Here is a 26442-nt window from a genome sequence, read left to right on the forward strand (position 1 = left end):
GTATTAAGAATTTGCAGATAAAGGAACCACTAGGTGGCAGTGATCACAGTGTGCTGAAGTGGGATTTACTCAAAGAGGTAACTACCGTCAGGGCTAAAGGAAAGCGTTTTTGCTTCCGTAAAGGAGAGTACAGTGGTCTCAGACAGTTTTTAAATTCTGTACAGTGGGATCAACTGACGATGTTACAAACAGTAAATTCTAAGTGGGAAGCATTCAAAGAATTAATCGTGGAAGCTACTAGACTTTATATACCGATTAAGAAATGTCGTTCAAGGTTTAGGCCTAAATGGTTATCAAATGAACTAATGAGACTCGTGACAGAGAAGAAAAATGCATGGGATGCATATAAATTATCAGGTGTCGCAGAAGCCTGTGGCAGATATAAGCTAGTCTGTAATCAGGTCACAAAGGAGGTTCGGCAGGCGAAGGCGGATTACGAGAAATCTTTGGCAAAAGATGCTAAGAAAAACAGCAAGGATTTCTTTACTTATATAAACTCTAAAAGGAAGGGGATGAATATGATTGGTCCACTTGACATCGATGGTTTGACTGTTGATGATCCTGCTCAGATAGCAAACAAACTGAATGAGTATTTTGAATCTACATTCACACGTGAGGAATTATTACAATTTGAAAATGGAAGAAGGTTATCAAATTGTAGCAGTGTGCTTAATGATTTTATAATAACTGAGAGCAAAGTGGAGGAGAAATTGTTGAAGTTAAACATAAGAAAGGCACCTGGGGTGGATGGGATCTATCCAGTTATTTTAAAGGAGGCGGCAAAGCAACTGAGCAAACCCTTAGCCATAATTATGAGAGCATCCTTGGACTCAGGGGAGGTTCCCACGGACTGGAGATGTGCAAATGTGTCCCCAATTCACAAAGGTGGATCGAAGGGTGACACGAGTAATTACAGACCAGTTAGTTTAACTTCTGTTCTGGGTAAAATAATGGAGTCGCTGGTTAAAGATGCATTGCAGGATCATCTAGACAAGACTGCAGCAATAATTCAAACACAGCATGGGTTTGTTAAGGGAAAGTCTTGTCTGACAAATTTGATTGGTTATTATGATGTGGTCACAAAGGAACTGGATGCAAAAAATAATTTTGATATCATATACTTGGATTTCAGGAAAGCTTTTGACACTGTTGCGCATGGAAGACTACTGTACAAATTGGAGCAGAATGGTATTAAGGGTAAGTTGCTACAATGGATAAAAGGATGGTTAAGTGGGAGAAGACAGAGGGTGGTAATCAATGGGTGCTGCTCTTCGTGGACTAATGTTATTAGTGGAGTCCCACAGGGTTCGGTGTTGGGTCCACTGTTGTTTTGTGTATTTATCAATGATATTGATGAAGGTATATCAGGCTTAATGTCGAAGTTTGCAGATGACACAAAGGTTGGCAGGGTTGTTAATGACAGTAATGGCAGTGTGCTACTGCAACAGGATCTAGATAATTTGGGCAGATGGGCTAAGAAGTGGCAACTGAAGTTCAACCTTGACAAATGCAAAGTACTGCATATGGGTAGAAGTAACCCCAGAGAAACGTACCAACTGTGTGGTACTACACTTAAGGTGGTAGAAAATGAAAAAGACCTGGGAGTAATTGTGCAGTCAGATATGAAGTTTTCTGAGCAGTGCAGACAGGCTGCTAGGACGGGTCATGGGGTTTTGTCAATGATATATAGGAATTTTGCTAGCAGGGAAAAGGAGGTGATTGTCCCTCTGTATAAGGCAATGGTCAGGCCACGCCTTGAGTACTGCGTACAGGTCTGGAGGCCTCATTTTAGGAAGGATGTAGATTTGCTTGAGCTTGTACAGAGAAGAGCAACACGATTGGTGAGGGGAATGAAGGGATTCTCTTACCAAGAGAGGCTTAAGTTCTGCAAATTGCAGTGGCTGGAGACTAGGCACCTGCGCGGTGATCTGATTGAGGTCTATAAGGCCTTGAATGGGTTGAGCACGCTCGCTGAATTCTGATGGGATCCTTCCACTTGTTCAGATTACCAACCTACGGGGACATAAGTTCAAATTAAGAAAGGACAGAGGTAGAATAGATGTGCGGAAATTTGCCTTTAGCCAGCGGGTGGTTAATTGCTGGAACAAACTTGCATCTGTCGTTGTGGAAGTTGATAGGTTAAATAAATTTAAGGAGGAACTGGACAGGCATTTGGAGGGAATGGTGTGATTTTTTTTTTTTTTTTTTTTGGCTGATGTTGCATAAGCTCCTACACTTGCTTTCTTGCATCATGTGCCACTACTACTATCAGAACATGCAGTAGACTTCAAAATCATCACCAAGGTCCAAAATGTTTTGTTTACTGAAGTCCAGGATCAAGATGAGGCTGATCATGTTTTTCAACAAACAGGGTATGATTCTTAAGGAATTTGTATCTGAAGGGGAGAGAGGGAATGCTGCATTCTATATACAGGTGCTTCAAAGACTACTGAAATGGATTTCCTGGAGGCCACATGAGAGAAAGGTAGCTGGATCTTGTCTGCCCATTCTGTACTTGTGAAGACATTTCTGATGAAACATGGCATTGTACAGATCAATCTTTCACCCTCCTTTCTCCCAATCTAGCATCAGCAGACTTTTTTTTCCTCTTTCCCAAGGTGAAAATTGCCCTCAAAGGAAAGAGACTTCAGGATGTTGAGGACATAAAGAAAACATAACTGCCAAACTGAACATAACTGCCAAACTCTCTTTGGATGCTTTTGCTGACTCTTTTCAGAAGTTTTTAGAATGGTGTAATAAATGCATTCAATCATGTAGTAATTACTTTGAATAAAAATAAAGGATTTTTTAGTTCCTTCACTTTGCATTCATTTTATTGCACTCATCAGGAACTTTACTGCCACATCTTGTATGTAAAGAAATTATTTAAAAAAAAAATAGTGGTGTGATTAAACTCTTTTTTTTTTAGAAACTGTGTGTACTAATTTCAGATTAGTACACAAAGTTTAACATTTTAATTTTTAGAGATTTAGAAGTAAAACAAATATTCCAATAAAGTGAAAAACTTCATATGTCTACCAATGTACTTATTTATATTTAAGGGACATACCTCAAAATTGAAAATTATAGATGGGTCCATGTATTGATAAACATAAGACAATGTTCCAGCCTTGACCAGCTTTACAGAATATGTAAGGATTGCAGAACATGGCCCCCCGTAGGAGGCAATGAAAGATCCCCGAGGTCTCCACCCATATCTGAAATATTTTAGCATTCCAGTTTACAAAAGGAAAAAAAAAAAAAAAAAAAAGGCATATAAAAAGTACAAAATATAAGGCACCTGATAAAGAATCATCATGTAGTACAACCTTAAAATAATAATTAAATTTAAAGGTTAAATTTGTTAAACTGATTTAACAAGGACACTTGTGTTGTGACATACCCGTTATTGTTCTAATTATAAAAAATTAATTTTTAACATTTTTACTGAATTGAAAATGGTGATCTATTAATTATGATCTGCTAAAACTCAATTAAAAAATACTGAATGAAAATAAATCAGAAAAACCAAAAATAAAAATTTTTGTCCTATTGTTTAAAAATTTCAAAGTCACTCAATCCCTTGATTGACACACAAACACTTGGATGGCATCTGGCAGATGAAACGTGTATCTGTTTTTATTTTATTTATTTTTTTTATTTTTATTTAAAGATAACCCCAAGTACAAGGGGTATTAGAACCTATAATACTTAGTACAGTGCATGGGTTGTAGATTGAGAAATGAATGAAGATACTTGTTGACATTACACTTGAATTTCTGTAGATCATAGTTTTCAGGAGGTTGTTCCAAAAAACTGAAGTTAAAGGAATAAATGAGGAAGAAGCAAAGTTGGTTCTGCGAGTTTAAAGTTGGACAGTAAAAGGATGATGACTGGTTGTGGCACATGTTCGAACTGGCTTGGAAAAGAAAGTGGGAATTATAGAAGAACCGTGAATTATAGAAGAAATTCAGAAGAACAGTGCTCATGGAAGTGCCTACAGAAAAGGCATGCAGCAGAAACAGAACGTCTATGACACAAAGTGTAGAGAGATGGGTCATTAATTAACCTAACTGCCCTCTTTTGAATGGAATCTAGAAGCCTGAGAGAGGTTTCGGGGGCATCACCCCAGTTGTGGGAACAATTTCCATGGTAGGGCAGATTTTAGATTTGTACAGAGTGAGCAGCTGTTTGGAAGAAAAGTAACAACGAGAGCAAAAAAGAAAACCCAGTTATTTAGATGCAGAGAAAGCAATATTTATAATGTGCTTATGCCAAGAAAGGTGAGAAGAAGTCAGGGTAATACCTAATAGAGATATGTGATCTTGTCTAGAAATCGAAGTGTCACTGAAGATAAGCATAGGAGCAGAAGAATCCTTTTTTGTGAGATATAAGATAGGACTGAGTTTTAGTAGGATTTAAATCACATAAGTTATCTTTGCCCGACTGGAGAATTATCTGGAGATCAGCATTTAAGGAACTCGTAGTGGATAATTGAGAAGTTGAAACTGTTTGAGCAGGGCAAAGTTTCTTAAACTGGAAGGCAGACTGCAATGAGCTATCATCAGCAAAACCATGGATAGGATTTCCAATCAAAGGAAGATCATTAGATGAACAAGAGAAAAAGAGTGAGAGAAAGAACTGAACCTTGTGGAACACCTGCTTTAGTGGAGAAGTTAAGACAGAGAGCCATCACCTGCAGTGAGTGCCCAGCAAGAAAACTGGATATCTAATTACAAAAAACAGTTGCCAAACTATAAGATGGAAGCTTATTTAGAAGACCTATATGCCAAACATGATCAAAAGCTGTTGAAATATCAAGAGCAACTGCTTGAGTTTCACCAAACTTTTCCATTGAATTTGTCCACACATGGGTAACATAAGCCAATAATATCACCACTAGATCAACATTGACGAAATCCATACTGGTGATTATTGATCAGATGGAAGGTTTCTATATAGTTTAAGAGTAGGCAGTTAATAGATTTCTCCATTACTTTGGAAACAGTAGAAGCAAATGCAATGGGGCAATAATTGAAAGGGAGGAATTTGTCACCTTTTTTAGGAATTGGCTGGATATGAACAAATTTCCAAGCAGAAGGGAAAACACCTGTGGAATAAGAAAGTGAAAAAAGTCAACACAGAAGAGGGGTATACACAGGTTTTGAGAACAAGTGTAGAAATACATCAGGACCTGGCATTTCTGAAATCCTTTTAACAGAAAGTCACAGGAGGCACTGAATGGAGTGTAATGGGAATGGCAAGAGGGGGTTTACCACGATCGTCAATACACGAGTTAAAAGAAGAGTAGAATGCTAGCAGGTCAGCTTTATCTTTAGCTGAAATGGCAATAGAACCATCGGTTTTGAGAGCGGCGGTAATAGAAATGGGCAAAAGTTGTGACCAATAGCTTTAGCAAGGTACCAGAATGCTCACACAAATCGTGTCTGACCAATCTGATTGGATATTAGGTTAACGTTTCCAAACGACTAACACTTCAATTCATCGTTGCGAGTAGCAGTGATTTACATGCCTAGTCTACTATGGTTAGTCTTAGTTAGGGTGTTTACTTCCCCCCCCCCCACCACCACCACTGTTTTAAAATCGAGAGCACTTTTTCCGATTTTAAAATAGCAGCAAGGAACAGATAAACACCCCAAGACTAACCAAAGCGGGCTAGGTATGTCAATCACTGCTACTTGCAATGAATAATCAGGAGTACCTACTTGTAAACCTGGATATTATAATACAGTAACAAAGGAACTGTATGCAAAAAAATAATTTTGATATCATATATCTAGATTTCAGGAAAGCTTTTGATACTATGCACATAAAAGACTGCTGTACAAATTGGATCAGTGTAAAATTAAGGATAACTGATTGTTCTGGATAAAGGGAATAGATTAATGGCAAAGGCAGAGAGTGGTTATTGTTGGACAATGCTCTTCATGGAGTAACATTATCAGCAGAGTCCTTCAGGGTTCAGTGCTGGTCCCATTGTTGTTTTCTATATTTTTAATGATATTGATGATCATACATTAGCCTTAAGGTCTAAGTTTGCAGATGATACAAAGGTTGGCAGGGTGATTAATGACAGTAGTCAGAGTAAGGCTGCTGTAACAAGAACTAAACAAATTATGCCGATGGGCTGAGAAATGGTAGGTGAAGTTTAAACATAATAAATGCAAGGTACTACATATCAGTAGCAGTAATCCCAGATTAATGTACCAACTATGTGGCACTACACTAAGGAGACTGGAAAATAAGAAAAGGGCCGGAGGTAATTATGCAGTCAGGTATAAAGTTATCTAAACAATACAGAGAGGCTCATAAACTGCTCATGGAGTTTTGTCAATGATATACAGGAACTTTGCCAGCAGGAAGCGATTATTCCGTTGTATAAGGCCACATCTTGAGTACTGCATACAGGTCTAGAGGCCTCATTTTAGGAAAGATATAGATCTGCTGTAATGATGCAAAGAAGGGCAATGAGATTAATGAAGGGAACAAAAGGGCAGACTTATCAAGGCAAGCTTCAGTTCTGAAAATTGCAGTGTCTTGGGACTATGGGATGCAAGGTAATCATTCAGACAGAGTACACTCAGGCATAACCAGGTGGCCAGGATAATGCATCAGAAACTAGTGCAAAAATACCAGTTGATCAAAGGAAGTGTACCGTATTACAAGTATGAACTCTAGACCATACTAGAGACCCCTACTCACAAACTATACTGGTTTGTGAGTAGGGATCTCTAGTATGATAATAGAGAAACCACATCATGATAACAGACAAGACAATTGCACACAACAGACCAAACATAACCCTCATCAACAAGAAGGAAATGGCTACCTACCTGATCAACATAGTAGTGCCCAACACCAGCAACCTCCATAAAACCTGAGAAGAAAAGATCAGGAAGTACACAGACCTAAGACAGGAAGTAAGTCAAAGAAATGTGGCATATAGAACAAGTAATGATCATCCCAATCACCATGTAAACCACCAGCATAGTGCCAAAGAGCCTCCATAAGAACCTAGCAGCAATAGGCCTCCCAGAGAACACCTGTAGGATAATAAGAAAGTTCCTCAACCAACAGTAATAACAGTAATAATAACCGTAACCAGAAACAACCAAACATCCCATGCACTTCATACCAGTACCTGTCACAGGGCGGAAAAAATCCAGTAAAGGAGAAAAAATTTTAAATAATAATGATAATAACTGTGGCTACTATTTGTTGTGAAACAAAAGCTAACAAATGGCACTATATACTGGACAAATTTTTTAGACAATTCATACAAAAGCATATTACTTGAAATGTTTTTGAAGTAACCTTGTAACCAGAAACAACCAAACACCCTATGCACTTCACACCAGTACCTGTCAGAGAATGGAAAAAATCCAGTAAAGGAGAAAAAATTTTAAATAATAATGATAATAACTGTGTCTACTATTTGTTGTGAAACAAAAGATAACAGATGGCAATATATGCTGGACAAATTTGGAGACAATTCACAGAAAAACATATTACTTGAAATGTTTTTGAAGTAACCTTGTAAAAACTTAGGCTAAAAACTTAACCTTGTAAGATCTATACACATACTCGCAGGAGAGTCCACATATCAAAATCGGATCCACATTAATCTCAAGAAAGATTAAATCTGAATTGTTCCATCATATAACTACAGGGTATTCGTTTAAAATTAAACCCAAATCATATGTGCGTGTGGGTTTATTCTAAAACATTACCAAGTAAAGATTGTTGGTGTAATTGCTTAAGGATGCTAGTGAAAGATGTTACGTAAGTGGAAAAAATTACAGTTTTGCATTTCAAGTGTTCAGTTTGTCACAATCTGTTTTTGAAGTCACACATGTCATTACTGGTGAATAAACGTCACGTCGTATAGTTTTGGCGAAGGTAAAGAAAGCCTGCACGAGAACGACGAGAAACATCAGATAACTTACACGGAAAATTAGTTTCTCGATACAGCACTCTAGTGCTGCTCACTCAGTAAACAGACGGTGGGTGTTATCAGTCTGGAGCAAAGTCGAGAACGATATATTGATTGGCAGGTAGGCGTGGCAAACGATGTGCTGATTGGTGTGCGAACACAACACACAATAACATTGGTTTAGTATCACTTTAGCAACACTAATGGTAATTTGTCTTAATTGCACATGCCCTAACCTTTTTTTCACCATTACAGTATTTCGTAATGGTGAAAAAAGGTTAGGACTTGAATCCCATGGGAGCTTGAACCCCTCCCGAAGTGGAAGGGGTAACCTAACCTTTTTTCTTTAGAATTAGTCATATTTAGAAATACATTCATAAAAAATAAATTTTTTATGACTATTTTTATTTTCTTGTTCAATAATATGTCCTAATGGTGAAAAAATGTCAGGTTACCTCCACTTGAATCCCATGGGAGCTCGAACCCCTTCCAAAATGGAGGGGGTAACCTAACCTTTTTTCTTTAGAATCATGGGTGGGTTAGCACAAATTGTTTATTAACAAAATATTAATTTTTTATTAGTGTACTTTTATTTTTAAAGACACTCGTGCAGATACACACGTATCATAACGTCAATCAGCACCTTAAAAGATTCATCACTACTATTACCTGTTCACCGTTCATTACAAAACTATTATACACCGTTCTTTACTGTACTGTAAAGACACATCATAATGCCAACCAATGACAGACGACAAGCTACACAGTAACTTGTCGTCTGTCGTGCCCACCACCAATCATTTAATCATTTGCCATGCCTACCTGTCAATCAATATATCCTTCTCAATTTCTGCTCCAGACCAATAACACCTATCGTCTGTTTACTGAGCGAGCAGCGCTAGAGTCCGGTGTCGGGAAACTAATTTTCCGCATTAAGTTATCCGACATTTCTTGTCGTTCTCGTGCAGGCTTTCTTTAACTTAGCCCATGTTTTTTTTAGCAACATCTTAAATGAAAACAAAGTCTCACAGTGAATGTCAACAAAATTTTGTCAAAAATTTTCCTAACACTTGACATCTATGCATAGCTGCAGTTTGAGTAAATAAAGAAGCTTAATGAGCGTGGTCCAGTTGGGAATAAGGAACATGACAGAAAGAGTGTTCTTACCTGACACTTCAGACAATAATTAGACAATTTTCAATCTCCAAACAAATCTCTATGGAAACTCGGCATTCAAATAGGGATATCTTAATTCAGCTGATTTTGCTGTAAAAAACACCTAAAACTTTTCTTAATACTGAATCCACAGTATTCACGAGTTTCAACTTCAGAATAATGTGAAAAGATTATATATGTGAAATTTTCAATTTCTGGGTAATTGTGAAAAGAGTACTGTTGATGATTTAAAAGTTTACTTTGCCATGAAGGTAATGAAATTTTAGATAAAATTTTTATTTCACTGGTGCAGTATGGTTTCATCTTAACTGCAACATCAACAATCAAAATTGGAGAATATGGAGTGCTGAAAATCTGCACTTTTTTTTCAAAACTTACATGCTCAAAAAAAAAAAAAAAAAAAAAAAAAATCTGTGTTTGGTGTGACATATCTCAAAGAAGAATAGTTGGGCCCATATTTTTTGAACAAGCTGTCACTGCAAGGCATCAGAGGTGACAGTTTTCCAGTGGATTATTGCATTTCAAGAGGAAAATGAAAGAGACATCTGGCTCCAACAGGATAGAGCAACCTGTCATACTGCATACTCAACCATTGAAATATTGCAAGAGTTTTTTGGGGTTCAAATCCCAAGGACTTTGGTCACCTAGGTCTCCTGATTTAACATCCCCAGACTTCTTTTTTGGGAGTTATTAAAACAAAATGCATATGAGAGTGATCCACAAAACAATCAGCAGCTCAAAGCAAGCACTGAAAATGCAGTCAAGAGAATACTGACACAAACTCTTTGCTGTGTCACTCATATGATCAAAACTGAATTTTTGAGGGGGTAACAAGCTATAATTTTTTTAATATTCTGATAATAAAAACTGTTTCTTTCACTGTTCATTTCTGGGTGTGCTTTTAAAATGGATGCCCTGTATTTATATGGGAATTTCCAATTTTTATATAGAAAAAAAATATACTAATTGCTAATCAATTTTACAAATTAAAAATATTAAAAGACATGAGTTCATACAATATAATACACTTACTCCGTACAATTAGGAAGTTTCCCTGGCACATTTCCATGTAATAATCGAAAGCTACTTTCAAATGACTCCAAGGATATGTGGAATCCAAGGGGCATTTGATTCCATGAATCAAATTTTACCCCTCCACCTAGTGAATACGTTCCAGGGGGACAGGATACACACTGTAGTGTTGTTCTATTAAAATAGGTTCCTGAATCACAGGATGTTCCTGAATATAAAAAAGAAACATGAAAAAAATTCATATAATAATATATGCACACACAACTAAAAAATTAAACAATAAAACTTAAAGCATATATAAAATATCAACAATTTTTCAATAAAAAAAAATATTTTTAAATATAGCACATAAATTATCCATGAAGAAAGCAGACTATATCAAAAAGATTGATGACCAATACTTCTGAAAGCCTCATGATAAATGCCAGCCACAAAGTATATGAATGTTGGACAAGGGAAGAAGATATGCCTTGTTTGTATTTATATCACTGCACAATGGCAATGAACATGATCCACATATATCAAATTGCCTTTGCTATATTTTCTTCAATATTTGCATTTTTAACATTGAAAATTTTATATGATGCATATGGCCTACAACCTGCTATTTCCACATCTGTTTTGACATACAATATCTTCACCAAGTTTGGCTCCCTGTACTCTGCACTACATGCTCAGCATCACTTGCCCTAATTACCCATGCTATTATTAGTTCCATTCTAAAGATAATACTTATGCATAATTCTCTGATATTCTTGGCAAGGATTATCAGCCATCTATGATAATCCTTGCCATTTCTTAATGTATGACACATTGTATGAAACTCATTTTTGTTTTCACACTGAATATTCTACACATGATTCAAAATCATATCAGGTCATTCCCATCAGCTAACAACAATACACAACCACACATGGTATATGCAGGGCTGTACTTAGGCACAGGCGCATTAGATGCTAGCCTGGGGGCTCCTCAGATATAGGGGCCCCAATAAAGTTAATTTTGACAAAAAGTAAAAGGGAAAAAAATGAATCTTTATATTTCGCAGTATTACGTTTGTGTTTAAACAGATCAGTAAAAATAATTGGGTTTTTTTTCTGATTATATTTATATATGGAAGGTTTTTTTTTTTTTTTTGGACTCTGATATCTTTAAAGGGGGCCATACAAGATATTAGTGTCTCGGGCCCAGAGAAGTGTAAGTACAGTCCTGGGTATATGCAATAACATAATTTGTGATATCAAACTGCTGATGCAGCTGGTTTCAGTCAAATGAGCATAAGTCTCCAAACCATTAGAGACCTATGCTGGATTACATGAATATCATCTCAAACTCAACTCTGATGGGATGTTTTATTAGACATATCATAGTTTCCTGTACTTTTTCATGGAGTAAACAAGAGAAGAATTAAGTGCTTATAGCAGATTTTGAATGTAGTTTAGTTCTAACTTTTTTAAAAACATATAATAATAATTATAGATAATGATTATTATAATTATGATTATAATGATAGTTTAATATCATTATGATTATAATTATAGTTTCCTATCATGAGACACCAACTTTTTATACCATGAGATTCCAGAAATCAGGTACTAAAGTCCAACTGACCATGAACACTGACTGAATAAGTATATTGCATCTACATTCATACATGGGGAAGTGGATGCCAGAAGTTTATCAAACTAACAGGGAGCTAAATAATTTTGTAATAACTGAGAGGAAAGTGGAAGAGAAATTGTTGAAGTTAAATTGCTAAACTGCTGAAGAGAAATTGTTGAACGCAAGAGGGGCACTGGGGTGGATGGGAGCTATCAAATTATATTAAGGGAGGCAAGTAAACCCTTAAGGGGAATAAAATAAGTAAAAAAAAAAAAAATTTTTAAATTAAAGTGAATGTTATGAACTCTCAGCAGATTACAAGGCAAGTGAATGTTATGAACTCTCAGCAGATTACAAGGCAAGTGTAACAACTCACTGTTACTAACAATCTATTGAACCCTAGGTAACATAAGCACTGGAAGAAGAAAAATGAGAGTAGTAGCATGTTACAGGCCTAACTGTGATGAGTATAACAAACTGTAAGGATAAGTAGAGTAGACCAGTAAATCGTAGTCTTGTGATGGGGGATTAAAAACACAGATATTGACTGGATCATGTGAGTTGATCACTCACACAGCAGTGGGAGTTTTGTGACTCTTCTTGAATGACCATATGTTTTCTATATGAGCATGTTAGAAAGTCAATAAGGGAAAGCAATACTCTTGATCTGATTATAAGCAGCGACTCTTCATGCATTGTGAACCTGCAGATAAAAGAACTACTAGGTGACAGTGATTGATCATAGTGTACTGATGTTGGGACACTACTGTCGAGGGTAAAAGGGAGGGCCTTTGCTTTTGTAAGAGTGACTACAATGGTCTCAGACAGTTTTTAAATTTTATGCAGTGGAGCCAACTGCCGATGTTACCGAAAGCATATTCTAAATTGGATGCATTCAGGGAAGTTATCATAGAAGTTACTAGACTTTTCATACCAACAATGAAATACTCTTTAAGGCTTAGGCCTAAATGGATGTCAGACTCACTAATGAAATTCGTGGTAGAGAAGAAAAATGCATGGGATGCATATTAAATTATCCAATTATAGATATCTATAGCATTACATCAGTTAGTTTTGAATTTTTTTTTTTTTTTTTGCATAACTAAGACAAGAACAGAAAATATAATATTCACTAAAGATTTCTACTACTCTGTGGGTAGCAGCAACCTGTATGATTTTCAAATTTCACATGCTTCACAGTATGCCATATTTGCAATAAATATTTAAATAAATCTGAAAATGGAAGTAAATAATAGTACAACACACACACACACACACACACACACACACACACACACACGTGTGTGTGTGTGTGTGTGTGTGTGTTTAAAACATATTTATTTACATATAATAAGCAATAACATATGCACAAGGACTGATTTCAAATTTTGCATGTTTCATAATCTTTTAAACAGGAAAATAGAAGAGACCAGCAAATTTGCATTTATGTTTTATGTCTGAAATAATGTTTTTCAATTTACAGCACAATTATTTTTATTTTATTTTAATTTTTTTAGAAAAAAAAAAGGCACAAAAAAAACTGCATTTTTTAAATATTTAATTTCTTATTAAATATTAAAAAGTTTCATACAAGGAATACTATCCATTAAGAAAAGATTAAATACTGATATGATATTTTTCAAGCAGAATTCAAAAACAAAAGTTTCCAGAAATTAAAATCTCACCAAAGTGTCTGCTATAAAATGGGGCACCATAATTGCCAAGTTAAACTCCACTTGTTTTTCCACATTATTTTCATGAAGCTCAACAATAACCATAATTAAAAACATGTAAATGAAAATTTTCTATTAAAATACATTGTTTCTGATGAATTCTTCATTGCTCACTATAGCTGTGAGCAATAAAAAAAAAAATGTAATGATATTTGCTGATTATAAGAACAGAGAAGTAGAAGATAAAACTTACGACAGTCATCAACTCGAATTGGTGGATTAGGAGCCCCACCTATACATGTGTTTGGTGTAGGAACTGATACTCTCCATCGACCTCCCTGTTGATCACATTCTGTAAATTCATAATGGAAATCTTTCTGCAAAAGATTTTTTTTTATTTTATTAGATGTGTATGAAGAAAAAAATAACTTGTTTCTAGTTTATATGAATGAATTAGAAAAGTATCTATATTCTTTATTAATTCAGGCATATTCAGGATAGCAAGCCTGCTTGTATCTATATTCTTTATTAATTCAGGCATATTCAGGATAGCAAGCCTGCTTGTATACTGAATAGAAGTTATAAATAAGAATAAAATGTATTGTATAAAACACGCATGATGGTTTTCATTTAAAAATATTACAATCCAAAATAATTTAAAAATAAAGTTATCCAAAATCTGTTAGACCAACAGAAACATTTTTTTTTTCACTCATAATTTATTCACTTCAGGAAAGTGGGCAACAATTCACATAATGGGAATCTGCCATTAAAACTGAAGTCATGGATGGTTTTATCAATATTACAAATGAAAAAGGAAAACATCTTCATAAAATAATTTTGTTACATGGACTATCTACAGGCATTTTAATGATTTTCACCATAATATTAACTAGATAACTGGATGATCACATGAAGCTAATCAAACTGATTTCATCACAAAAAAAAAAAAAAAAGCAACTGTTCCATTTTATTAAAAATTATACTATGTAAATTTCTCAAAATCAATATTTAAAATCAGAGAGTTGAACCAAGCCCAAATCTGACATCTTGAAATCTGATCCTTGCCAGATCTTGGAATTTGACTATTAATCAAATCATGGAAATTTTCACCATATTTGAATGAAACAATCGTAACAAAATGAAAGCATTGCATTTATATTGCAGCAAGCAAAACCAGTCAAAAACTCTAGGTTCAGCTACAAACATTAATGGAAATATCAAAGGAAAAAAAATACAAAATAACCTAAGTTTTTAAATTTACAAAGAAAACAATGAAAAAATACAGTAAGAACATTCAAGTCCAGATAATTACAATTCAGAATGGTCTAACATGAACTTGTACTCAAACTATTTGAAAACCTCATTCATTTTAAATGATAATGTTTAAAACCAAAAACACTGTGGTTCATTCTGAAGTCTTGATGCCACTCCTGTGGTTCCTTTTGACAAATGATTCAATCACATTTGAGTCTCCAACAAACTTTGGCCTCTGGCAGACATACCCTGGTCCTATTCCACCTATCCTTTTTGCATAGCATATTTTCAACACCTCTGAAAATAGTCACCAAATCCCATGACCATTTAACGAATTTTCCTATGTGCTTGGAGCTTTTTTTTTTTTTTTTTTTTTTTAACTCCAAACACAAAAGGTATTAGAACCTACAGTACTTAGCACAGAGCATGGATTGAAGGATGATTAGACAGAAGGTACTCATTATTAGACTTGAATTTCTGTATGAAGAAGAAGAAAGAATGGATCTGTGAACATTGAGCCAGACAGTGAATGGATACTCACTTCAGCACATGTTCAGCCTGGTTTGAAGAGTTTTAAGAGAGGGAGTCATTAATTAACCTGGCTGCTCCTTTTGAATGGAGTCCAGAAGCTTGAGAGAGAGATTCTGGAGGGCACCATGAAGGAACAATATTCCATTCCATGGCAAAGTGGATCTGATATTTCTAGAGAAGTTGTATAGAAGAAAAATTATATAATTTTCTAGATGTCAGAGGAAGCATTATTTCTGATGTGCTTTTGCCACGAGAGATTTAAAGTCAGGGTAATTCTCAATGGTCAGGCCATGCCTTGAGTACTGTATACAGGTCCGGAGGCATCATTTTAGGAAGGATGTAGAGTTGCTTGAGCATGTACAGAGAAGGACAACAAGATTGGTGAGGGGAGCAACAGGATCCTCTTACCAAGAAAGGCTTAAGTTCTGCAAATTGCAGTGTTTGGAGACTAGGCAACTGCGAGGTGATCTGATTGAGGTGTATGGGTTGCCTTGAATGGGTTGAGCACGCTGAATTCTAATGGGATTCTTTCTCTTGCTCAGAATAATCATCTGAGAGGGCATAAATTCAAATTGAGGAAAGACAATTGCAGGATAGATGTGCGGAAGTTTGCCTTTAGCCAGCAGGTGGGTAATTGCTGGAACAAACTTCCATCTGTCGTTGTGAAAGTTGATAGTTTAGTTTAAATAAATTCAAGGAGGAACTGGCCAAAATTTTAGGGGAATGGATGTTCAAAATTGGAGTTTTTTTTTTTTTTTTTTTGGGTGATGCTACATAAGCTCATATGCTTGCTTTCTTGCATCACATGCCTCCATTATTATTACCATTACTACTGGATGTGCAGAAAAAAAAGTTCTGTTTAAAACAGTGTACATGAAAGTGCTTGCTTTCATAAGATAATATTTTTTGCCAAACAGTTTACTAAACACAAATTATAGATTAATGTGAAATGAATATTACACTTCAATTGTTATTAAAACTTAGAAGGAAATAAGTAAGATTCATTACAAAAATGTTGACTGCATACTATGAACTTAGGTGCATGTTGTTATTAATTTATTACCTCACAGGAGATACATGTGCTATTTACTTTTTATTAAAAATTCGAGAAATAATAAAATATGTATTACATAAAAGTTGAGAAAATATTAGGTTGTAAGATATGTACTGAAAAATGAAAATAATTACTTTCATATATTATTATAATTAATTAAATAATTAATTAAATAGAAACAAGATAATTATTTACTTTTTTTTAACCCTCAAGTGGGCACACACCTACAGCCTTAACATTAACAAATGCATCCCCCCCAAGAGAGCCCCCCAAGAGAGCTCCCTTTTTTAAAATTTTTAATTGTTCATTTTTGATGGATAACAAATTAAAAGAAATGGTCATTTTTCACCCTTTCTTTCAATTTGTTATGGATCTAACTGAACAATCCATTTTTTTTTTTTTTATTATATTGAAAGTGTATATTTTAAATCTTAAAAACTCCCCCACAACTCTAAAAAAAAAAAGGTTCATTTTATAGTCACTGCACTCCCTCATGCAAGCCTTGCATTGAATAATACTCAGCACAATTCACACTTTGTGTTCCTGTCAGTATGGTTTGCATCATACCAAAAATAATCTTTACCTGTCCTTGTGTGTGTGTGTGTGTGTGTGTGTGTGTGTGTGTGTGTGTGTGTGTGTGTGTGTGTGTGTGTGTGTGTGTGTGGTTTCACTCTGCAGATTGCCACCTGGACCAGGTGTATACAAATTACACACACACACACACACACCCGCTTCTTTTTTTTGTGATGGAACCATCTGCATCCTTTTGCATAAACACGTGACTTCAGTAAACCATAAAGGCAAGTCACCTTTTTGTATAACAATTGACTGGTTTGACTCACCAAATGAAGCTATTAATTTGTGTTATATAAGCAAATAGAGCACATCTATTTCTTTAGAAGTTTGCTTGCTTGCTCGCTCCCTCCCTCCTCCAACCTTCTTTCAAAGAGAGAGTATTAGTATTAACTGTATTTGCCATTTTACTCGCATTTTTACTTAAAATTAATATATTCATAAAAATAAAAGAAAAACAAATGAAAATCAGTGGAATGCACAAGAACTACATCAATGGAAATCTTAGGCATAATTGTTAATTAAAACAATCAAGATTTTCTACAATAAGGAATAAATGTCTTTATTTTACTTACAATTTTTTAACACTGTCAATAACTTTGGTAGAAGAATGTTAAATTGCTTTACAATTTCTGTTTTGGTGTTCCACTTCTTCACTAATTTGGATTTCAGTGCCCAAGTATAAATTATTTTATTTTTTCTTTGTATCCATGTTAAACAATGGTAATTTTTACTTTTGACACAAACCAAATGTTTATTTCACTAAAAACTAAAACTGGTTCAAAACACAAAAATCTCACTTGCACATAATAAGCTGATGTTCAAGTACATGCTGTTGAGTAGCTGTGGTTCATGTGTGCATAACCACAAAATAAATGCAGTAATGTTCTTGTATTCTCTCTATTTTGTGGAAATTCCTCTGATCCTATGCGGTTGTCCTGGAGTATAAAAAGAAAATTTATTTATTTTATTACGTCAATTCCCACAACTGTAGTGTAAATTACGCCAATCATGTTTTAGCTCCCTCACATTTCACATTAAAGTGATGGAGTATTTACAGAAGAAACTCCTTTCACAGTGAGGAGAAACTGCAAATAAAGCTGTAAAGTGTGAAATTAGTTATCCTGAAATTTCAGAAGATTATTTATTAGAAAAACTAATGAATAATATTCTCTCTAAAGGCAAATAAGGCTTCTCGAGTTGGCATATACCCAGTAATTTTGACAGAGGTAGCAAGAGAGTGCATTGAACTATTGAGGTTAATTAGAAGGTTATCATTGGACTCAGGAGTTCTTCTCTTGAATTGAAGAAGAGCCAGTGTATTGACAATACATAAAGGTGGCTTGAAGAGTGAAGTGGGCAACTACCAGATGGTCATTCTGACTTCAGTGGGCGGTAGGGAAAATGATAGAGGTAGTTATATATCTCCTAAAATGAGAGAGTGACCCTTACATCTAAGTATTGCAGTACAATCAGCATTCTTTGTACTAACTGTACTGAAAAATATGGTTATACTATCCATGACACAAATATTAACTTCGTAATACACATTAACTGTATTTTATATTAAACAATTTTTTAACATCAGAATGCCAATTACTTTTGAAGAGGAATGAGATCTACTTCATATAAATGAGAACTTTGTATAAACCAATATTTTACTAATGAGGTTTTCCTGTAATAATAATAAACCACCTATTTGACTCCCTCCTCACATTGGTATTTATCCAGATGAACTTTGAATTTAACCAAGCTGTCAGCCTCAACCACCAACAGGGGCAACTTATTTCCAACAATTAACAACTCACCTGCTGAAAGAAAACTTCCTATAATCTAACCTAAACCGCTCCCCCTGTAATTTGAAATTATGGCCCCCTAGTTCTGGAATCATTTATAAGAATGAAAATTTCTCCCCTGTTCATTTACTTTTGCCTCTCAGAGCCTTATTGACCAAATCAAATCTCCTCTAAGGTGTCCAGTTTCCAAGCTCTGCAGCACACATATTCAAAGTCCTTCCTCATACAAATGTCATTTTGCCAACTTTTCCAGACACTTTGTCTGTCTTTGGACCTATTCAAGGAGCTCAATGTCTTTTTTTTAGGTGTGCAGTCTCCATACCTGGACAAAATATTCCAAGTTTAGTCTCACAATTTCCTTATACAGTGGCATCATGACCTTCCTATCTCTACAAGCAAATGTTCGATAAATTGTCAATAGGACACCACAGGTCTTCCTTGCTGCTTGTCTAAACTGCTTGAAGAACTTCAACATCATAACTTCCAAATCTTTCTTCCTCTAATGTTTTGGTTCAACCCCACCAAAGCGTGCAAGTTATTTTGGAGTTGATATTCAATGTAATACTCTCTATTTTGATGCATTAAAACTTAGCTGCTACTTTTCTAACAATCTCTGAAGTCTATCTAAATTGTCCTGAAGAAACTTCTTGGCACCAAATATTAACTACTCTACCAATCTTGACTTCAACATCACAGCCTCTATTCATTCGTCAAATGTCATTTAAGAAAATCAAAAACAAGATTGGTCCCAGTACCCAGCAGTCCCAGAATAACCATTAATTACAACCCTCCGCCTTCTGCCCTGTAGCCATACAGCAATCCATTTAAGTACTTTCCCCCATGATTCCAACATGTTCCCACTTATACAGTAACCTTCTCGTGCGGGAATAAGTCAAATGCTTTGCTGAAATCTAAATAAACGATAACAAAATTGTTCCCTACATTAAACTCACGAGTGACACTGTCAAAATAACTAACTAGGTAGGTTAAAAATGATTTCCCTTTACAAAACCATGCTGTGTTTCCTTCAGAATTACATTTCTATCTAAATGTAATAAACTCTTTATAACTACCTCTATCATTTTCCCTACCACTGAACGGTGCATACAGTTTAAGTCAGAATGACCATCTGGTAGTTGCCCACTTCACTCTTCAAGCCACCTTTATGTATTGTTGATACACTGGCTCTTCTTCAATTCAAGAGAAGAACTCCTGAGTCCAATGATAACCTTCTAATTAACCTCAATAGTTCAATGCACTCTCTTGCTACCTCTGTCAAAATTACTGGGTATATGCCAACTCGAGAAGCCTTATTTGCCTTTAGAGAGAATATTATTCATTAGTTTTTCTAATAAATAATCTTCTGAAATTTCAGGATAACTAATTTCACACTTTACAGCTTTATTTGCAGTTTCTCCTCACTGTGAAAGGAGTTTCTTCTGTAAATACTGATGCAGAGTACCTGTTCAAATCATCTGCAACATCAGCAGGGTTATCTATACACTTTCCTGCATCCATTATTCAAGGGTCCACTCTTTTCTTCTTTGTAGTATTCACATACGAAAATAAAAAAAAACTCCATTCTATTAGGGGTCTCTTTGTGGTGTCTATTGTTTGGTGGTGCTTTCTGTTCCCCTCCTCCTTTTCTTTTAGCCATATTACTCTTCCTATGGTAACTGTATTGAATGAGATGATTGTCCAGCTAGGACAAAAAAAACCCATGCCCTCAGCAACCAAGGGCTTTTATAGCACCTGGCCACTGCAGAATTAGATTTGCATTGTGATTTTAAGATTGGGCAATCACTAGGTGTCGCTTAACCCCTCCCTTGCTTCCACTAATTTCCTCTGGTGTATATTAGAATACAGAGAGAGAGAGAGAGAGAGAGACATAATATAACACAACAGTTATTAACATAAAGGAAAATATGTATACAGAACTTGCATTCTATCTAGTTCTCTGTGTAAAAGTAAAACATATATTGCTTCCAAATCAAAGCTCACACTAATAGTACTAATAATATCAAGGATTTGATTAAAGTTATAAAAATCATACAGTTAATTCTTCATAGAGTTCTGCATCCTATCTTTTAGAAATACTCATCCTTTGATTTGTTATTTGCTATATTGCTCTAGGCTGAATAACTATAATGTTCATAAGCACCTTTGCATCTCTTCGTTAAAAAGGAAAATATAGGGTGGTCATATTATTAGGAGTCCGGTCATCTCTCACCACCTATTCTCATCGTAATTAAAGGATTAACATTTGTCCACAATTGATTATTTTGGCTCCTTTAGGCATTCAATTTGCTAGGAAAGTCTCTCAGGTGCTTTAAGAACATTGTAGCCATTCCACATATTATCAAATAACAAGAAGTCCAAATAAATAGGAAGGAAGCAAAACGTTACCGATTATTTCATTCATTTTCATCTGCACAAAAGGAAGAGTTTGCTTGCCAGTTATATCGCTTTCTCCAAAGCAGGTTATGAGACCTCCTTCCCTCTAGTGGAAACCAGGGTGTGGTCCATCTGTTAGCTTTGAGGCTTTGTTTCGGCTTCCCAATCTTTCTTGTGGCTTCAGCTACTGCAACCCACTGGAATGATACCGACCTCTAACTGCTCCCCTACACATTGCAAAAGCATTTCTCCTTTTTCTCTTTGAGGCCTCTCTGAACTCTTTAAATATGCTTGTTCTCTCTTCTCTCATTCCACATCACAGAGACTTATCCAAGGAATGCACATTTACTCTCTCTCTCTCTCTCTCTCACCTTTTTTTGTAACCGTCCCACGAAACATCTCTCCATCCCGTGTCTGCCGCGGCAATAAAAACCCTTTCAGTGCCTCCACGGCACAAACTTATGAACCCTTGCTCTCCTTCCATCTACGCTGTTGAGAGGCATGCGGAAGCGCGTTAAATTGAGAAGTTGTGCAACATCCCATACACCCACACTTTCTCCCTGAAAAATAAGATTTTCTTCTCTTCATTAATTAATACCATGGGTTCCCAATGAATATGGTTTTGTAGTTTCTCCTAAATATCCCGAGATGCCTATTTAACATTTAATCATTAATTAGTACTGCCTGTTTATCAGGAGATGCAAAAATTCTCGCTCTAAAAATCCTTTGCTCTCTTAGCCAGTGATTTCTCAAATTCTGTCTTTGCCAGCCTAACCTTTTTTGTGGTATTGTTACAGATCAATTTTAGATGTTATAGGCTTCAGTACATATAATCATTGTATAACTTTTCCATCTCACCTTTTTCTGCTCAATTAAACTGGCTAGATCATTATTCATTCATCTCAGAATCCTGCATGTGCTATATTTTCTTAATGGTATATGTGCATTAGAGGTTTCTGTGATTATAGCTTTAAAGTTATAACATAACTCTGTAAACTATCTTCCCAGTTGATAGAGGCTAAGTAACATCTTAAGTTGTCAAAATTGTCTTTCCTTATGGTTCAACTATGATTTCAATAAAATAGTCTCTCTCCAAGGAGGGGAGGGGAACCAGAAAAATTTAATGGGTGCACTATTTCACTTCATCCCCACTTAAAGGGTGCCTCTGTAGCCAGGTGGGCAGGAGCAGCAGTGCGTAACACACGCTTCTTGATTAGACCGGGATTCGAGCCAGTGACCACCAAACATGGAGGATGCGGAAAGGTCAGAGAATGACCACCGCATATGCCCGGAGCAATATGGCCTTAGTTGCTAATGCTCCTAAAAAACCAAATAAAAACCCACTTAAAGTGATTTATTTGTCATATAAGTGAACAGTGTACCCATTAAATCTATTTCGTTCACCCCTTCTTGGAGAGAAACTACTTCATTTCAGTAACAGGACAAGAACACAATGTGATGCAACTGAAGACAAGTAGAGCCAGCAATGCACAAGTGCTGCACGACTTCTTACTGATTTGCCGATGATAAGTAATACAAATAAACGAATTATAAAAATTTATGAGAATAATGCAATACCAAATGAATTACAAGAATAATGAATAATGCAATGTTACTCTGACAGATATCTTTTTTTTTTATTTTATTTACAAAGTATTGCCACAGTAGTGTTCTGTGTGCACATGTCACCTCAATTGTGAAATAATAATGCAATACCATCATAAGAATGCTGTTTATGAGTGATTTTGTTTTTACAGTGCATGAGCAACTAAGGCGTTGATGCTCCGAGTCCAACTATTTGTAATGTACAAATGGTGGATAATGGTGGGTGTATTTTTTTATTATTATTTGTAACATAACATTGCTTGAGGAATACTAAAACTGACATTTGGGACACACTGATACATTTTTTTTATTTACATAAAATGGCAGTAGCACTTTGTGTGAGTGTGTTATCCATTGGTAAAAATTATGTGAATAATGAAATACCATGCACAAACTAATCGTTGTAAAATGCTATAAAATGGCCGGTAATATGGTCATATTTTTTTTGAAAATATTTTTCAATTTGTAACATAACTAATGATATATATCAAAAATAGAAACACTCCACAAGCATATGATATAAGAAACTGATGGCTAGCAGTAACCCCAGTGTAACGTACAAACTGTGCGGTACAACATTCAGGGTAACGAACAATGAAAAAGACCTGGTGGTAATTCCACAGTCAGATATTGCCAAGGGAGATGTCTTTGTGTGTGCTTTATGTAAGGAGTGTGAGGATATTAGGCACCAACTGAGTATTGTTATGGGCCTTTATGAGAGCTTGAAGAACAGGGTGGATGCCTGAAAGTATTTAAATTAGGGGCCCATCAAGCTTCTAGCTACCCACATCAATGCCAGAGCTTGGACCTGATCATCAGGAAGCACAATTATCAAAGCAGAATGTGCTGGTCCCACGGGAGCTACTTGTTGTCATTGACTATTGTCAGGGAAATGGAAAATATATTGTGCAAAAAGGATAGGTGAAATAGGACCAGGATATGTCTGCCAAGGGAAAGATTTGATTACATTGTAGAACAGATATCATCTATTAAGGGACAAAGGGTGATATTATTGTACACGTTGGTACTAATGACATTAAGAGTAGGAAATTTGCAGACTTCTTTAGCGAGTACAGGTCAGCGTTGAAAAAAAGTAGCAAGTTAGGGTAAAATTTGAAAGTGTCTGCAATTCTTCCCAGACAGGATAGGAGGGAGTATATCATGGGAGCATTTGTCAATCAATTCAAGTGTAGAATATTTGGCAACATGGTCTGTGCTTGTTAATTGGAGATACTGCTTCTACAGGGATGGGATAAACTTAAATAGAAAGGGTGCAAGAATATTTGATGATGCTATGGTGGCAGTGTTACATGGTTTGAAAAACCGCTAGCTTGGTGGGGGGGGGGACACAGACTAACAGATTAACAATAACTGCAGACAGAGGTGAAAGTGATTCTTAAACTTCTATTGGAATGAGCAACAGCCTGGAAAGCAAGATACTGGTGATTTCCAGAACTGCTGGGAGTCATCATGGAACAAATAAATACACGAGCTGTGCTCCAATAACTAAGAGTAAGAACAGCTGCATGTATACTTGCATGTACAACAATGCAAGGACAATAATAAATATATTCAATGAATATGAAGTGCTGATCGAGACATCAAAGGTGAATATTGTTAGGATATCAGAAACACTGTATCACACAGATATAAGGAATACAGAATTTGAATTTGGGGGGTACAATATGTACAGAAAGGACAGACAGGATACGAAGGGAAGAGAAGTTATGCTGTTAGATAGGAAACACAAAATCTAAGGCAGTGCATACAGTTGACATTGGTGGCCAGTGCAATGTTGAGTTAATCTGGTATGAAATAGGCACTGGGAAAGCAAAAATGGGAGTAGGAGTACGTTATTAGCATTAGCATAGTCATATGATGCAAAAAAGCAAGCATATAAAGCATCAGCCAAAAAACACCCTTCCATTTCACCCTCACCCCTCCATTTGTTCCAAATGCCTGTCCAGCTCAGCCTTAAATTTATTTCAACTTCCACAACAAAAGATGGAAGTTTGTTCCACCAATCAACTACCTGCTGGCTAAAGACAAATTTCCACACATCTATTCCACAACTGTCTTTCCTCAATTTGAAGCTGTGCCCACTCAGGTTCTTAATCTGAGCATGATGAAGAATCCCATCAGCATTCAGCTTGCTCAACCCATTCAAGGCCTTATACACCTCAATCAAATCACCTCGCAGGTGCCTACTCTCCAGGTGCTGCAATTTGCAGAACTTAAGCCTTTCTTTGTAAGAGTACCCCTTTGTTCCCCTCACCAATCTTGTTGCCCCTCTTTGTACTCGTTCTACATCCTTCCTAAAATGAGGCCTCCAGACCTGTACAAAGTACTCTAGGTGTGGCCTGACCATTGCCTTGTGTAACAGGATAATCACCTCCCTGTCCCTGATAGCAAAATTCCTATATATCAGTGGTCTCAAACTGGCAGCCCTCAGGCCGCATCCGGACCCCGAAGCAATTTTACATGGCCCGCGAATACATTTCAATTATGTATTTGATGTAAACACTGTGCTTATAGTCTTAGAGACATAAAGATATGGACTGAGCTTTATGTGCGTGACTGCTATTGAAGGAAAAAGAGATGGAATGAATAGGTTGGGGCTTTGTCTTTATCACTGTATGCTTGTATGCCAGGCCACGTGACTGGGGTAAGGTGGGAGAACTTCCCACGTCGGTACAATCAGTAAATTTAGTTTGCCAGCCGACAGTTGGTGGCGCTTCAGTATTGTGGTGTTTCCGATTTTTTCTATTGAGTTGGTACTTCTGATATATATTTTCCTTGAGTCAGTCACTAGTTGGTTAGCTGGATGCACAGCTGCGCAGTTCATATTGCTATATAGATGGGGACAAACTAACGTACGGCTTATAAAACCTGTTTATTTGTGCTTGTTGTTAGATCTACAATATAGATCTAACGATAAATGATAAGTATTGATATAATGTAGATTCTACATTATATCACCTATCGTTTAGAACTGTGCATAACTTTTGAGTGTTGCTTTCATATGAAAATTCATCTTGTTAAATTAAAGTTCTAAATAAAATTATAATAGTGATTTTAATTAAGAGATTAAACTGCAAGCCATGTCTTTAACAAAGGGTAAATGAAAAGTGGACAAAGAAGGACGTGTTTTTCAAGATAAATGGGAAATTATGTACTTTTGTGGTGATGTGTGCAATAAAATTGTATGTTTTATTTGTAATAAGGGAATATCAGTTCCAAAAGAATACAATTTACGTCGCCATTATGAAACGAATCATAAAGAAAAAATTGAAATGTTGGAAGGAAAACTGAGGGAAGAAAAGTTACAGTTTCTGAAATCTGGCTTACAACGACAACAAAATTTTTTTTACTGAAGCAAATAAATCCAGTGAAGCAACAGTTCATACAAGGTCAAAACCATTTACTGATGGCGAATTCCTTAAAGATTGTGTGATTAAGTCTGCTGAACTTCTTTGTCCTGACAAACAACAATTATTTACAAATATTAGTTTGTCGGCCAACACGGTAGCGAAACGTATTAACGAAATTGCTAGTGATTTACGATGTCAGTTAAAAGAAAAAAGTATATATTTTGCAATATTCTCAATAGCAGTTGATGAGAGTACTGTCATCACTGATATAGCACAACTTGCTGTTTTCGTACGAGGTGTTACTGATGAATTTGAAGTAATTGAGGAATTATTGGAAATAATTCCTATGAAAGGAAAAACTGGTGCACAGGATATTTTTTCTGAAATAAAAACTGTAATAGATAAATATAAATTAAGTTGGGAT

The 26442-nt window shown here is 35.8% G+C and overlaps 1 protein-coding gene across 2 annotated transcripts in view; it reads right to left on the bottom strand.

Moving 5' to 3' along the window:
* LOC150078114 (endosome/lysosome-associated apoptosis and autophagy regulator family member 2-like) overlaps nucleotides 1–26442 on the bottom strand; it is a 425663-nt gene that overhangs the window by 349809 nt on the left and 49412 nt on the right. For both annotated transcript variants that reach the window (XM_090385427.1, XM_090385428.1), the window contains exons 2-4: nucleotides 13691–13814; nucleotides 10163–10370; nucleotides 3071–3218 (exon numbers count right to left, since the gene is read on the bottom strand). In XM_090385427.1, coding sequence (XP_090241553.1) covers nucleotides 3071–3218; nucleotides 10163–10370; nucleotides 13691–13814 — 480 coding nt within the window. The remainder of the gene's footprint in view (nucleotides 1–3070; nucleotides 3219–10162; nucleotides 10371–13690; nucleotides 13815–26442) is intronic.

The sequence above is a fragment of the Mastigoproctus giganteus genome, chromosome 11 (assembly GCF_048544385.1).
Source record: "Mastigoproctus giganteus isolate SK-2022 chromosome 11, ASM4854438v1, whole genome shotgun sequence".
Lineage (NCBI taxonomy): Eukaryota > Metazoa > Arthropoda > Arachnida > Uropygi > Thelyphonidae > Mastigoproctus > Mastigoproctus giganteus.